This window comes from Microcaecilia unicolor, chromosome 7 (genome assembly GCF_901765095.1).
Source record: "Microcaecilia unicolor chromosome 7, aMicUni1.1, whole genome shotgun sequence".
Taxonomy (NCBI): Eukaryota; Metazoa; Chordata; class Amphibia; order Gymnophiona; family Siphonopidae; genus Microcaecilia; species Microcaecilia unicolor.
Window position 1 is genome coordinate 244,813,739 of NC_044037.1, and position 15,405 is coordinate 244,829,143.

Below are 15,405 nucleotides of genomic sequence, written 5' to 3' on the forward strand. Positions count from 1 at the left end.
CATTATAACTTGGGGACCATGAGTCAATTTTAGCAGACAATGAAAAAGGTGCCGGTACTCAGTACCCCCTCAAAAAAAGCCCTGTGTATGTTACCTGAGAGCAGCCTGAGGTCACAGGGATTTCTTGGACACTAGCCAGCGGAAGAAGGAAGTCTCCAGCCCACCAGAAAGATATGCCATGGAGAATGGACTCCCACCCAAAATAGAGAGGGGGGGGGGGGGGGGGGACACAAAGAAAATCCTGTCTTGGGCCTTGAAAGAGTCTACCATTCAGGAATTCAGAGAAAGAGGTAGCAACAGATATACTGTAATGTTGAACTTTGATAAGCAGACACTTTGAACAGTACTGAGGCTGACAACTACAAAACAAAGTCAAAGTATAAAACTATAGAGCGTAAACAATTTGAGGTGAGCTAACTAAATATATTTTTATCGGTCCAGTGTGGAAGTATTCTGGGATAACATCTTACTGAACAACTAAATTATAATTGTATTCAAGTAATACATAGAAAAGAAATGAGCCAGTATTCATACTTATCTTTTTCTTAAAATTCTGCTAATTTTCGTTGCTTGTAGAATTTGAATACCAACATTAACTTTTAATTAAATGTTAAATAAAAGTCATATTGCAATTAATTTATAAGTAAAATTACAATTATTGTGTCTTCACACTTCAGATAAATAAGCATAGCACTGAAGAGATTTAGTAAATGCCAGTTGGCCTAACAATTTAAATAGTACCATTAGTAGCTCAGTTTAACCTAAGGTGTCCCTATGCTCCAGCATCTCTTGTATTACTCATAAGGCTTGAAACCAGGGTAACATATTTGGTGACGATACTACTACTGACCATTTCAAAGGTGCTACTAGATTTATTTGCTGCATTTATATCCCACATTTTCCCACATATTTGCAGGCTCAATGTGGCTTACAATATAATACAACAACAACATCACATTGATGGGATAAGGAAATCAGAATATAATTAACAAATAAGGTGCATGAGAATATCATGGTAATCATATTAACGGAATAACAATTTCAGCCTTATTGCAGTTAAGGTGCGTAAGAGAATTATGTGTAAGAGAATTGATAAAACCTAACATAATGATAACAGGACAAGATATAATAGTCAATCATTAGGGTGTAAGTTAGAATAAACGAATTTGAAAAGTTTCATTAATCTTGTATCTGGTCAGTTTAGGTGCCGGTTTTTATGAGGGGTCTTTTTGTATGTTTTTTTTTTTTTAACAAATAAGTCTTCAGTAGTTTCCGGAAGGTCATCAGGTCATGTGTTCTCAAGGTGGTTGGTAATTCATTCCATAGTTGTGTACAGATGTATGAGAAGCTAGGATCAGGCGACCCTCAGGGGGAGGAATGCTGGCTTCAGTCTAACCCCTGGTAAGCCTTTCCTCAGCTGAGAGGTGCCCAGCTCTACCACCGGCTGCCTTTCAGGTGCTGTGGAGGACTTGCAGCTCATCTGCATATCCTTACAGCCTTCTTCGGGGTGACACCCAGGTCCACTCCGATCCACTCAGGGCCTCCGCTCTAGGTGCCGCGCGCGCATTTTTCTCTTTATATCTAATCTTCTTCCCACCTCAATCGTTTATAGCCCCTGTTCACATTCTCTTCCTAGCCCTGTCCCTTCCTAATCTTTTTCCCTCACCCCCTACCTCTCTCCACTACAGGAACTCACTGCCCATCCATTGACTTCATCACCTCACCTTCTCTCCTACCCTCTTCCTCCCTCTTGGCTTTTAATCTCCGTCTCTTTCTTCCGTCCATTTTGCCTTCCCCATTCGACCTAAATACCTCTTGCCTTTGCGGCCACACCTCTCCTACGCTCCTCCACTCTCTTTTACTCCTTCTCTTACTCTCAGCCGGTGACATCAATCCCAATCCTGGCCCTTCTCACCAACTATTATCCCAGCTCTACAGATCTCACCGTGACCTCTCTAACCTCATCTCTATTCCTCTATTCCCCTCCTCTTCTCTGCCCTTCTCTTGCGCCCTATGGAATGCCCGCTCTATCTGTAACAAACTCCCCTATACCCAGAACCTCTTTATCTCGCGTCACCTCCATCTGCTCGCCATAACAGAAACCTGGCTCTGCCCTGATGACTCTGCTTCAGACGCAGCCCTCTGCCATGGCGGTTATCTTTTTTCACATACTCCTCGCCCTGCTGGTCGCGGGGGCGGTGTGGGACTACTTCTCTCTCCCTCCTCCAGATTTCAACCCCTTCTTCCACCTCAATCTCACTGTTTTTCCTCCTTTGAAGTCCACTCTATCCGCCTTTTCTCTCCTCTGCCTCTTCGAATAGCAGTCATTTATCGTCCCCCTGATAAGTCCCTTTCATCCTTTCTCAGTGACTTTGATGCCTGGCTTGCCTTCTTCCATGATCCTTCCTCCCCCTCTCTCATCCTTGGTGACTTTAATATTCCTGCTAATGATCCTTCCAACTCTTATATTTCTAAGTTACTCGCTTTAACATCCTCCTTTAATCTCAAACTATGCTTCACCTCCCCCACTCATCAAAATGGTCACTGTCTTGATCTCATCTTCTCCTCCAACTGTTCACCCTCTAGTTTCCTTGCCTCTGATCTTCCCCTCTCTGATCACCATCTTATAACTTTCACACTTAAATCTCCTCCCTCCCAGTCCCGTCCTATCTTATCTAATTTATCTAGGAATCTTCACAATATTGACCCTTCATCTCTATCCTCCCATGTTTCAAACCTCCTCTCTACTGTGGCACCATCCACGTCTGTTAACGAGGCTGTTTCTTCTTACAACAATACTCTATCCTCTGCCTTAGACACTCTTGCACCTTTGATGACCCACCCTATAAGGCGTACAAAACCCCAACCTTGGCTGACTTCTAATATCCGCTACCTACATTCCTGTACCCGCTCCGCCGAAAGCCTCTGGCGGAAATCTCGAGCCCTTGCTGATTTCTTACACTTTAAGTTCATGCTGACCTCCTTCCAATCTGTTCTTTTACACGCCAAACAGGATTATTATATCCAACTGACCAACTCTCTTGGCTCTAACCCTTGACTTCTCTTCACCACATTGAACTCTCTCCTCAAGGTGTCCCCTCCCCCAACTCCCCCTTCATTATCTCCTCAAACCTTTGCTGAATTCTTTCACGACAAGGTTCAAAAGATAAACCTTGCATTCTCTACCTCGCCACCTCTCCCTCCACTAGTCCGTTCCCCTCTCTCTCCTTCCCCTCATTCCCTTTCCTCCTTTCCTGAAGTTACTATTGAGGAAACTACACTTCTCCTTTCTTCCTCAAAATGTACCACCTGTTCCTCTGATCCCATTCCCACCCACCTTCTTAATGCCATCTCTCCTGTTCTTATTCCTTTTATCTGTCACATTCTCAACCTCTCACTTTCCACTGCGACTATCCCTGCTGCCTTTAAACATGCTGTGGTCACACCTCTCCTTAAGAAGCCTTCACTCGACCCTACTTGTCCCTCTAATTACCGACCCATCTCCCTCCTTCCCCTTCTCTCCAAATTACTTGAGCGTGCTTGTTCACCGCCGCTGCCTTGATTTTCTGACCTCACATGCTATTCTTGACCCACTACAATCTGGTTTTCGCCCTCTCCACTCAACCGAAACTGCGCTTACTAAAGTCTCCAATGACCTATTACCGGCTAAATCCAGAGGTCTCTATTCCATCCTCATTCTTCTTGATCTTTCCGCTGCTTTTGACACTGTTGATCACAGCATACTCCTCGATACCCTGTCCTCACTTGGATTCCAGGGCTCTGTCCTTTCCTGGTTCTCTTCCTACCTCTCCCTCCGCACCTTTAGTGTTCACTCTGGTGGATCCTCTTCTACTTCTATCCCTCTGCCTGTCGGCGTACCTCAGCGTTCTGTTCTTGGTCCCCTCCTCTTTTCTATCTACACTTCTTCCCTTGGTTCATTAATCTCATCCCATGGCTTTTCCTACCATCTCTATGCTGATGACTCCCAAATCTACCTTTCTACCCCTGATATCTCACCTTGCATCCAAACCAAAGTTTCAGCATGCTTGTCTGACATTGCTGTCTGGATGTCTCAACGCCACCTGAAATTAAACATGACCAAAACCGAGCTTCTCATTTTTCCCCCCAAACCCACCTCCCCACTCCCCCCGTTTTCTATTTCTGTTGATGGCTCTCTCATTCTCCCTGTCTCCTCAGCTCGAAACCTTGGGGTCATCTTTGACTCTTCTCTCTCCTTCTCTGCCCATATCCAGCAGATCGCCAAGACCTGTCGTTTCTTTCTTTACAACATCCGTAAAATCCACCCCTTTCTTTCCGAGCACTCTACCAAAACCCTCATCCACACCCTTGTCACCTCTCGTTTAGACTACTGCAATCTGCTTCTTGCTGGCCTCCCACTTAGTCACCTCTCCCCTCTCCAATCGGTTCAAAACTCTGCTGCCCGTCTCGTCTTCCGCCAGGGTTGCTTTACTCATACTACCCCTCTCCTCAAGTCGCTTCACTGGCTCCCTATCCGTTTTCGTATCCTGTTCAAACTTCTTCTACTAACCTATAAATGTACTCACTCTGTTGCTCCCCAGTATCTCTCCACATTCATCCTTCCCTACACCCCTTCCCTTGCACTCCGCTCCATGGATAAATCCTTCTTATCTGTTCCCTTCTCCACTACTGCCAACTCCAGACTTCGCGCCTTCTGTCTCGCTGCACCCTACGCCTGGAATAAACTTCCTGAGCCCCTACATCTTGCCCCATCCTTGGCCACCTTTAAATCTAGACTGAAAGCCCACCTCTTTAACATTGTTTTTGACTCGTAACCACTCGCCTCCACCTACCCTCCTCCTCTCCTCCTTCCTGTACACATTAATTGATTTGATTAATTTATTTTTTGTCTATTAGATTGTAAGCTCTTTGAGCAGGGACTGTCTTTCTTCTATGTTTGTGCAGCGCTGTGTACGCCTTGTAGCGCTATAGAAATGCTAAATAGTAGTAGTACTGATTTGTATTTAAGTCCCTTGCAGTTGGGGTAATGGAGATTCAAGTAAGTGCGTGATGAACTTTTGTTATTTCTCTCTGGTAGATCTATCAGATTTGACATACAAGAAGGGGCATCTCCATAAATAATTTTATGAACTAAGGTGCATAGCTTGAATGCAATTTGATCTTTCAAAGGAAGCCAATGTAACCTCTGTCTAAGGGGTGCAGCACTTTCATATTTCGCCTTTCCAAAAATCAGTCTGGCTGCGGTGTTCTGGGCAGTCTGAAGTCTCTTGATGGTTTGAGTCTTGCATCCCGCGTATAAGGAATTACCGTAATCTAGATGACTCAGTACTAATGATTGCGCTAGGTTACGGAATGTCTCCCTTGGGAAGAAAGGTTTCACTCTTCTAAGCCTCCACATTGCATAGAACATTTTCTTTATAACATTATTCACGTGGTTATCTAGATTTAGATTACAATCAATTGTTACGCCTAGGAGTTTCAAGGTGTCCACAACAGGAAGAGATTGGTTTGGTGTGTTTATACTAGTGTATTTGATTTTATTATATTGCGATGATATTATAAGGCATTGTGTCTTTTCAGCGTTGAGCTTCAGATGAAATGCATCTGCCCATGAATTCATAACCTGGAAGTTGAGATTGATTTTGTCTGCAATTTCTGATAGATCATTTTTAAACAAAATGTAGATCGTCACATCATCAGCATAGATATATGGGTTTAGGTCTAGATTGGATAAAGATCTGGCCAATGGCAGCATCATTAAATTAAATAGAATCGGAGAAAGCGGAGATCCTTGAGGCACACCGCATACAGGTCTCTATGGCTGTGATATGATCGATTTGGATATTACCCTGTATGTTCTTGTTGTCAGAAAACTATGAAACCAGTTCAGTACACTCCCTCCAATTCCAAAATACTCTAGAATATTTAATAGGATGTCATGATCAACCATGTCAAAGGCGCTGGACATGTCAAATTGTAAAAGAAGAACATTGTTTCCAGCTGTGATTTTTTGTTTGAATTTGGTCATAAGTGTTATAAGGACTGTTTTGGTACTGTAATAAGCACGGAAACCAGATTGGGATGCGTGTAATATTGAGAATTTGCTCAAGTAGTCGGTGAGTTGTTTAGTCACCAGACTTTCCATCAACTTGACTACCAATGGGATGGATGCCACTGGTCTATAATTAGATATATCATTTAGTTTTTTCTTTTGATCTTTAGGAATTGGTGTGAGTAAGATATTACCCTTATCAGTGGGAAAGGATCCTATTTGAATCATGTGATTCAGGTAGGAGGTAACGTTGGGGAGCTGATGTTATTAAGTGGCTGGGGCATGCATCTAATTTACAGTGGGATTTGGTGATTGATTAGCTGGGTGATAGTATCTTCAGTTAATGAATCAAAATTTGTCCATATTCGATCTACTGGATATTCATTGATTGTTGGGTCCAAGCAGTCAAGGAATTTTAAGTAATTGGTGGAGTTGGTTGGTATGGTAGATCTAAGTTTAATGATTTTTTTCATTAAAGTGAGTAGCTAGGTCAACAATTTGGAATATCTTGTGTAGGTCTTTATAGTTTTGCCCTATTTTGGAATTATAATATGACCTTTTAGATTGTCTGATGGCATATTTGTATTTTCTTAACATTAATTTCCATGCGGTAAACGTTTGATCATCTTTCTTTTTGATCCATGCATGTTCCAATCTCCTTGTTTGGGTTTTTAATTTTCTCAGGTTGTCATTAAACCAAGGGAGTGAATTTTTTCTTTGTAACATTCTTGTTTGCATTGGCACTATAGTATCAAGTATGCTGGTACATCTCGTGTCTCAATTTAAAAGATATTGATTGGAATTTGTTTGCGTTGACCATTCATTCCTGTAAAATTGTTACCAGAATCACCAACCCAGGATGTGCTGCAATCTGCTGAACTACTACGTGATCTACAAAGGACTTATCACCATTGCTCTTGGAGATCTGTCAAAGCAAAAAATTAACAAGGAAAGGAGAGGATGGGGGAAGCTTCATACAGGATAGAAAGAGAGAAAAAGAGAAATGATCTGGACTCCTCCATGTGCTCACCAAGGACTAGGCAGACAATCCAACACCCTCTTCTACCTGGTTTCAACTGGGTTAGCAGTTAATTGAGCCCAGAAGTACCGACATAGATCTTCCTCCACCAGAGCAATGTACACCCATCTACTACTATTTACTACAGACATAGAAATACTCATAAGCAAGTAGCAACATGGTGCTCTATACAGGATGGAGCTCACATGCTTTTGTTCTCTGTCTCCATCCGCAGGTACAGGGGCATAACATATCTGTTTTGGACAGGCATTGTGGGTAAGGAAAAATACTGCTGTTGCTTTGGCACAGTTAATTATAGAGATATTCATTTTTTCGTAAAATGGTCATGACAGAAGCAATTTCATTCCTGTAATAAAGAAAATTATGTAGTATGTATTAGTAAACATTTTCACATACAGACCTAGATCATAATAAAAAAAAAAAAAAAAAAACACAACTTTTCTGCCAAAACGATTCAAAATAAAATTGGCAATGCACAATACACTCAACAGCTCCTCTCCTTTTTCCTCACCTTATAAACCAAGGCTTTCAAAATAAAACAGAAACAGTTTTGGTACCTCTGTTTTCACTTTATTATCTCCAAAGCACAGGTGTTGAAGGTAGGCAGCTGCATTTGCTTGAACAGATGGGAACTGATGTTGAAGCATATGAATGACCTCTGGCAATTCTGGGTCACGCCATGCAAACTCCCTTTATCAGAAAAACAAAGATAGAAATACTAGCTTGGTATTGTGTGCACATTATGAGACAATGCTCACAGAAATCAATTCCTCGTATATTAGTTTTATTTTTTCAATACATTAATAAAAAGAATGGAAGGTTACATCACAGTCATTCATAGACTATGATATAGATCATCCGTCAGGCTGCCTTGCATTACAGAACTCATTTAATGTATCATCCATCTTTTATGAATGTTATTTCCCTCAACTCAATTACTAGCAAGCTAGCACTGGTTGTGTACAGCAGGTTTCAAAAATTAGATTGTGGACTAACTGAATTAACCAAACCAAAGATATCCAAATAGAACTTTTTTGAAAAAGAAAGCTATATTTATACAATCTCAATATGGGATAACAGAAGTAAAATTATGGAAAACCTTATACTGTGCTCACAAAGTGGCACCTTGCACTATTCACTCAATTTTTGGTGAAGATATATGAACAGTAGTTCATAGTTCACCTTACTGCTCATCAATATTTATCGTCTAAGTGGTTTACAAAGTAAATGAGAGTAAGAAATGGGGAAGATATAATGGAAAAACAATAGCTGGCCTAAGTTATATTTATCATTAATATAAAAGAAGTTACTTACAAGCGTAATGATAGAACTAAGACCCAAAAGGAGAGAAAGCATTGTAATGTGAAGTACATGATCAGAGGAAGGAAGAAAAAGGAAAAAAAGAATAACAGGAAACAGCCCAATCAAAATGCAAACTAGTCTTGGGGAAATGCTGTAGTAAAGTAAAATGTCTTCAAAGCCTGTTTGATTTTTTTTTTTTTTTAAAGGCGGTCTCCAGCTGAAAGTCAAAGAGAGGATGTCATAATCTGCAAATGAGAAGGGTTCGAAAGAACATAAGAGTAGCCATACTGGGTCAGACCAATGATCCATCTAGCCCTGTATCCTGTTTTCCAAACAGTGGCCAAGCCAGGGCAAAAGTACCTGACAAAAACCCAACTTGTGGCAACACTCTATACTACAAATCCAAGGGCAAGCAGTTGCTTCCCAGGTCTGCCACAATAGCAGACTATAGACTTTTCTTCCAGGAATATGTCCAAACCTCAAGGGCGGGACCACAGGAACAGTAGAAGCGCCCCTCCCCCGTGCCGTTCATGACCCCCCCCCCTTACCTCCTCTCTCGTTTCAGGACCCCCTCCCCACCTCTCTGTCCCTAAGAGCCGTCTTTTGTTTTAAAGGTTTTACCTCCTGCATGCAGGGACGCTGCACACAGCCTCTTCTTTGGCTCCTGTCCACAGGAACAGCAGAGGCAGAAGCGCCCCTTCCCCCCCCCCCCCTATGTGTCGTTCATGACCACCCCTTACCTCTCCTGTCGTTTCAGGACCCCCTCCCCACCTCTCTGTCCCTAAGAGCCGTCTGTTGCTTTAAAGGTTTTACCTCCTGCACGCAGGGCTGCTTGACACAGCCTCTTCTTTGGCTTCTGAACAGCAGAAACAGAAGCCAAAGAAGAGGCTGTGTGAAGCTGATGATGTCACTGATCTATCGACGGAAGCAGACCACAGAGCCAAGGTTCCAGGCACTGTCAGAACGTTGGAGTTGAGAATTATTATATAGGATGTTCTGTTACCCGGCGCAAAGAGATCTGGATTTTTAGATCCTAGACTAATGTAGGATTCAATGTGATGTTTAGGAGCTGTTAGTGGTATTTACTTTAAAACCAGAAAGACTGCTGTATTCTCTATGTCTTTCAGAATATAAAATTGTAATTGGGTACGGTTACCCGCCATTAATAATATCTGCAAAATGGAATATTGTAAATTCTTCTAACCTCACCTTCATTTCTGTTATATTAGGATTCACTCTTAATAATTAGGGTGGTATGGAATAAGACAACTACTTAGAAAAGAAGGGATACCTACATAGGAATCCTGATGTACTACTGTTAGAATTTTAAGAGATGCAATATGAGATGGGAAGCCAGTGCTCTTCCTATAGTAAGAGACTGACCTTGTCAAATTTCTTCTTACTGTAAAGAATTATTACAGTGATATTTTGGATAAATTGTGAACAGTGTTTTAAATCAGGAAACAAAGAATTACAATAATCAAGTGAAGAAAGTACTAATGAATGTAACCAATAGCCTGAGGATCCTCATTTCAAGTAATGGATAAACACATTGGATTTGTCAGAGGGTGCAGTATGATTTCTTGACAAATGAGAGCATATGATTTCTGGTCCACAACAAATGTGCCTCTAACGAAAATAAAGCTAGTAACAGGTCTTTCACTTTGGATCACAGGTTGTATTTAACCCTGCATTCTTTCCTCCAAATATTTAGGGCATTTATTTTTCAAGGCCTTAAAAACTAGTTCCTGAATCTTAAAAAAAAACAAAAAACAACCCCCCCCTAAAATAAACTAGAAGCCAACAGAGCTACCTTAGCACAGAGGTAATGTGATTTCTACATTGGCTAATGGTAATAACTCAACCTGATGTCAAATGTGTAAAGTTTTTTTGTTTTTTTTCGGTAAGGTCTATAGACTATAGACTACTGCAATAGTCAAGTCTTCAGGTCCCAAAAGCATGCAACAACCTTCTAAAATCACTCTTAAATGCTTGTAGCCTTTGATGAGGAAGTAAGGAGAACTTGATAAATGGAGTTGAGACCAAGACTGCTCACATCTGATAGTTGGGAGAATAAGTGAGAACTTCCATACTAGGTGGAACAGAGTGTGAATTGAGGAATAAAGCATTGGGGTAAAGAGAGAAGAGCTTGGGTGTTTGGAAGGGACTCAGGAATGTGTGACGAGAGTGGGCAATTTCTTGATTGGGGGTTGTAGGGAATGAAAGTGACTGCAGCTCAGTGAGGGAGGGGAGAATAGGTATTTAGAAGGTGGTAGGGGTGTATTAGATGGGCTGGGAGGTATGAAATGGGACTCTGGATAAGGACATGTCGTAAAAAGAAGAGGGCAGAAGGTTGTGAGGTGGTGTGAAAGATTTAGAGTACTTTGAAAGGGGTGAGAGGGGGCAGAAATGAATTGCTCTGTGAAAGGGGTGTGAGATGGCAGAAATGGGGCTAAAAAGAGGCACAGTAAGGAATAAGAGAAAAAAGGGCTGGAGGCAGAAGAGTGAAAATAAGTGATGAGGCTAGTGAAGAGATGAGAGGCAGAGGAAAGCAACTGAGGACTTGGGATGGGAAGGGATAAAGATAGAGGGTAGATATTGGGAACCAGGGAATGGGAAAAAGGTAGAGAAGAGATATGGGTTGGGAAAAGAATGAAAAAACAGGAAGTGTGAAAAGGGCAGGATTTGAGAGGATGGAGATGGTCTGGGAAGGCAAGGCAGATGGAAAGCTGGTGGGCATGTGAGGTGAACAAAATGGAAACTAAAGACTGAAGAAAGGGGGGGGGAGAAAAATCAAGTAGATAGAGGCAGAAAAAAATGAAGGAGAGATGAAAAAAGGATCAACGTCAGAAGGAAGAACTGAAAATGATGGCATGAGAGAGAAGAAATATTAGAGGGATGATATATTCCTTTAAAAAGTGAACAGTAAGTAGGATAGATCCTGAAGTTAAGAATTTGTAACAATTGAAGAATTGACAAATCGTATACAAAAAGAGTGAACTGTGTGGAACGTATGAGGTGTATTGCGAGTGTGAGAAGAGAGACCTTGAAGTTTATTATTATAACAACAATTTTCTTTTCAGGTTAGAGAACTTCACTATAATATTTTGAGCACTGGTTTTAAATTGCTCAGGTTAAAAATTTCAAAAAAATTTTCTTGGGGACGCTCTATGATCGAGAAACTTGTCCACCCTTAGAAGCAGAATTTACTTTTGTGTACTGCTTTGCTTGGGTGAGTTAACCTCTGAGAACATCCTCTTCGCTCATAAATTTCTTTATACTTTACCTTATAGTTCGAGTTCGATTCCCCCTTCAGGCACAGGCAGCTCCTTGTGACTCTAGGCAAGTCACTTAACCCTCCATTGCCCCAGGTACAAATAAGTACCTGTATACAATATGTAAGCCGCATTGAGCCTGCCATGAGTGGGAAAAGCGCGGGTACAAATGTAACAAAAAAAAAAAGTTTTCAGTATATTCTTCGAGGTCGGTCTTCTCACTATTCTCTTTAAATTGGTACTCTAGTTTGTATGATATTGTATAGTTGTTACCAGAGAGTTTAGGTGGGAATTTAATTTAGTTGTTTGGTTATATGGATAAGTGCATTTAAATACTGACCTGTTTGTGTTTTGCTCAGTACAGGTGGAAAAGTTATTTCTGTTTCTATTTTTTTGGTGCTGCAGTGCATGAAAGAAAAAGAGAAAGGGGATGGGATTTGATATACCTCCTTTTTGTGGTTGCAATGGAGGGTTAAGTGACTTACTCTGAGTCAAAAGGAGCTGTAATGGAAATTGAACCTGGTTCCCCAGGTTTTTGGGCTGCTGCACTAACCACTAGGCTACTCCAGGGACCTGCTTGCTGCTTTAAGAGGAATGGCCATTTTATCTGCAACTGTCATACTGCCTGGTATGTACTGTCACTTTCATCTCTTAGGGGGGTGGGAGGGGGGTCAGTGACTATTTGGGGATTAAGTGGGGGGAGGTCATGCCTTTATCCCTCCAGAGGTCATTTAGTCAGTTTGCACTTAGTCATTTCACTGAAACAGGTCTAGCCAAACACATCCTATTTTTTGCCCTGCATATTTTTACAATGTTCCATTATCGCAGAAAAATGTCCAAATTGTAAGCCTGCCCTAGTCCCTCCCAAAACATGCCTCTAACACACCCCCTTCAGATTTAGACAAACTGCATAGAAAGACGTCTTAAAAATGAGTTTTGAAAATAGCGATCTGAAGGCTTTTGTGAAACCTCCCCCCCCCCCCCCCCGTCCATCTGCCACTCTGTGCCTTTTTTGTTTTTACTTTTTTCTGTTTTTCATTCATTCCAATATTTAATGTCATTAAGATGCCAACTTCTAAGAATTTTTCTGTTGTAACAGTTTGTTAAAGAATTTTACCCATTGCTCCACACTCAGTTTACCCCAATTCTTGCTCTCATTTAAGCACTTATTTATACTTTCGAAAATAAGCCTGCTAGTGTACCTACAATATGGCCAACAAATCTCCCAAAGATAAACCTATAGGTTTCTGTATCAAATGACCACCTTCCAACACCTGCCCAAACCGTATTATTCCTTTAGCTTTCTACCTCTTATAAATTTTTCTGTCATATATGCTGGTTCATAGCTAATTGCTGCCCTAATTGACTATTTAGTTGTCCCTCCCCACTTTTTCCCTACCGCTCTGCATAGTTCAAGCAGGTGCTCTTCCAGTGGATTAAAAAAAAAAATAGCAAAAAAGGTTCTGGAACTCAACTAACAAGGATGGGGTGATCACTTAGGGACTCACCCCAAAATAGCCAGGCACCCTGTAACCAGCCACAAAATCTATTTAAAAAATAGCGCTGGGTGTGCAGAACCTAGGCTCTTTCGTTAATACTTGTTGACTATGGGTCAATTTTATCAGGCAATGGAAAAGGTGCCGGTACTCAGCACCTTCAAGTACCCTCTGAAAAAAAGCCCTGAGTTCTTCAATAATCTTCCCACTCTATAGCTATCCAATCTCCATGGCAGGTAGCTCAGTGGGTATTCTGAACACCCTGTTGTTCCAAGTCAGTGGCTGGTTTATCCCTATTTCCCATTCCAGCAAATGTTTAAGCTGTGCTCCTACATAGTACCACTCCTTCAAATTCTTGCTTCTATACAAAGTTTCTCTTGCTACTTTAGGTGTTCCCTCCCCCCAACCCATATCTAAACAAACCTCTTTTCTAGTCTTTTCAATACTAGCTTTGGGACCCAGACTGTTTATGTTTGAAAGAAAAACAGGAGTCTAGGTAAAATATTTTTTAAAAAGTCACCCTCTCCCCTCCAAAATATATAATACACTCCTTTCAATCTTTCCAGGTCTCGCCTCACTTCATGCAGTACTTTCCCATAATTATGCTCATAAGTTTGGGTCACATCCTTGCTCACCTGTAGTATTAAATATAATCCCTCTGGCTCACCTAACAGGAACACCTTTCCCCAAATGTATCTCCTCATCTGCACTCAGGGTGACCCCCCAGAGCCTCTGTTTTATCCATGTTCACCTTAAATGTGGACACTCCCTTGAAACCATTCATTTCCTGCATTAAAATTGGTAAAGTTAACTGCGGATGCGTAACAGATAACAGGATGTAGTCAGCAAAAGAAAAGGTCTCTTATTGTTCAACTCCTCAACTGTCATCCCATGGATAGTCCTATTTCACAAAACATTTCTGCCAGAGGCTCCACCGATACAGCTAACAGAAGACAATGGGCATCACTGTGTAGTCCTTTGTTCTATACTGAACGGTTCTTTGTACTTGCATTTACATTTAGTCTCGTTACTGGTCCTTCAAACAACTTTTGTACCCAGCTGAAAAAATTTCCTTCCAAATTTCCTTTTTGGAGGACTCGTAAAAAAATTTCAGTTCTCTTGATCAAATGCTTTTTCTGCATCCACTACGAGTAATATCACTTTCTTCCCTTTGCTGAGCCTCCCATATAATTTGCAGTGTCTGCTTGATATTATGTGCCCCCCTGACGCTATTGAACAAATCCCGCCTGGTCTATATGGTTAAGTTTGGACAGAACATCTGCCAGTTTACTAAACTTTTTGCCATTAATTTGACATCTAAATTTAGAAGTGAAATAGGTCCATAAGGCCCACAAACTGCAAGATCATTCCCAGCTTCTCAAAGCACTGTGATGCTCTCTCAATGATGGCGGAAGGAACCTCCTTGCAATAATCCATACCCCAGCCTTAGCAATAACCCTCCCACATCCCCTGCATGTGTTGAATCCATTAAAACTGGGAGCTTTATCTGCTTTTAATTGTTTTATTGCCCAGCCAACTTGCTCCCATTTAGAAGACCATTCAAACTCTCCTTCTCTGCTTCAGTCACCATCAGCAGTTATTGTATTCTAGGTAGAGTACCTTTCAATTTCTTCCTTACTTTGACCCTCCTCTTCACTCTAAAACCATTGATTATACTCAAATTGTGCCCTTATTTCTTTGTCTATATAAAACATCTGATCCTCTATCCCTTTTATTTAACACTGCTTTGTGCTTCTTTCCTCTCAATTTTTGCACCAGGAATTTCCCAGTTCTATTCCCAAATTCAAACAGTCTTTGCTTGAGCAGGTTCCATTGAGATTTTACCTCTTCCATTTTAATTGCCTGGAGCTCCTTGCTTACTTTCCTCATCTCCTTTTCTCCCTCCCTCATTGCATATCTCTCTATATAAAAAGCAACACCAACGTTCTATGAAGCCTCCAGCCGGAAGTGTGAAGGGTGCGAGATATCCGGTTTCCCTAAGAGTGTCTGCCCCGCCCTCTCTGTAACACAGTCAGTGAAGGAAAACAGCACAGCACGAAATCAAATCGCTGCCTCTGTAACAGTGAAGGACTCAGAGGGGGGAGGGGAGAGAGGCCAGAGGGCAGGGACACATACACACTCCCATATGCACACAGAAGAAAACATTGCTAGCCCCCGTTTCATTTGCATCAGAAACGGGGCTTTTTTTTACTAGTTATTAATGTTTTCTCTCCAGCTTCA

At 41.5% G+C, this 15,405-nt stretch overlaps 1 protein-coding gene across 1 annotated transcript in view; it reads right to left on the minus strand.

Moving 5' to 3' along the window:
- The window catches only part of PKP4 (plakophilin 4), a gene marked incomplete in the record, with an annotated part of 553,440 nt that overhangs the window by 227,856 nt on the left and 310,179 nt on the right, over positions 1–15,405 (minus strand). Inside the window, 1 exon segment of the mRNA XM_030210570.1 lies at positions 7,649–7,781. Coding sequence (XP_030066430.1) covers positions 7,649–7,781 — 133 coding nt within the window.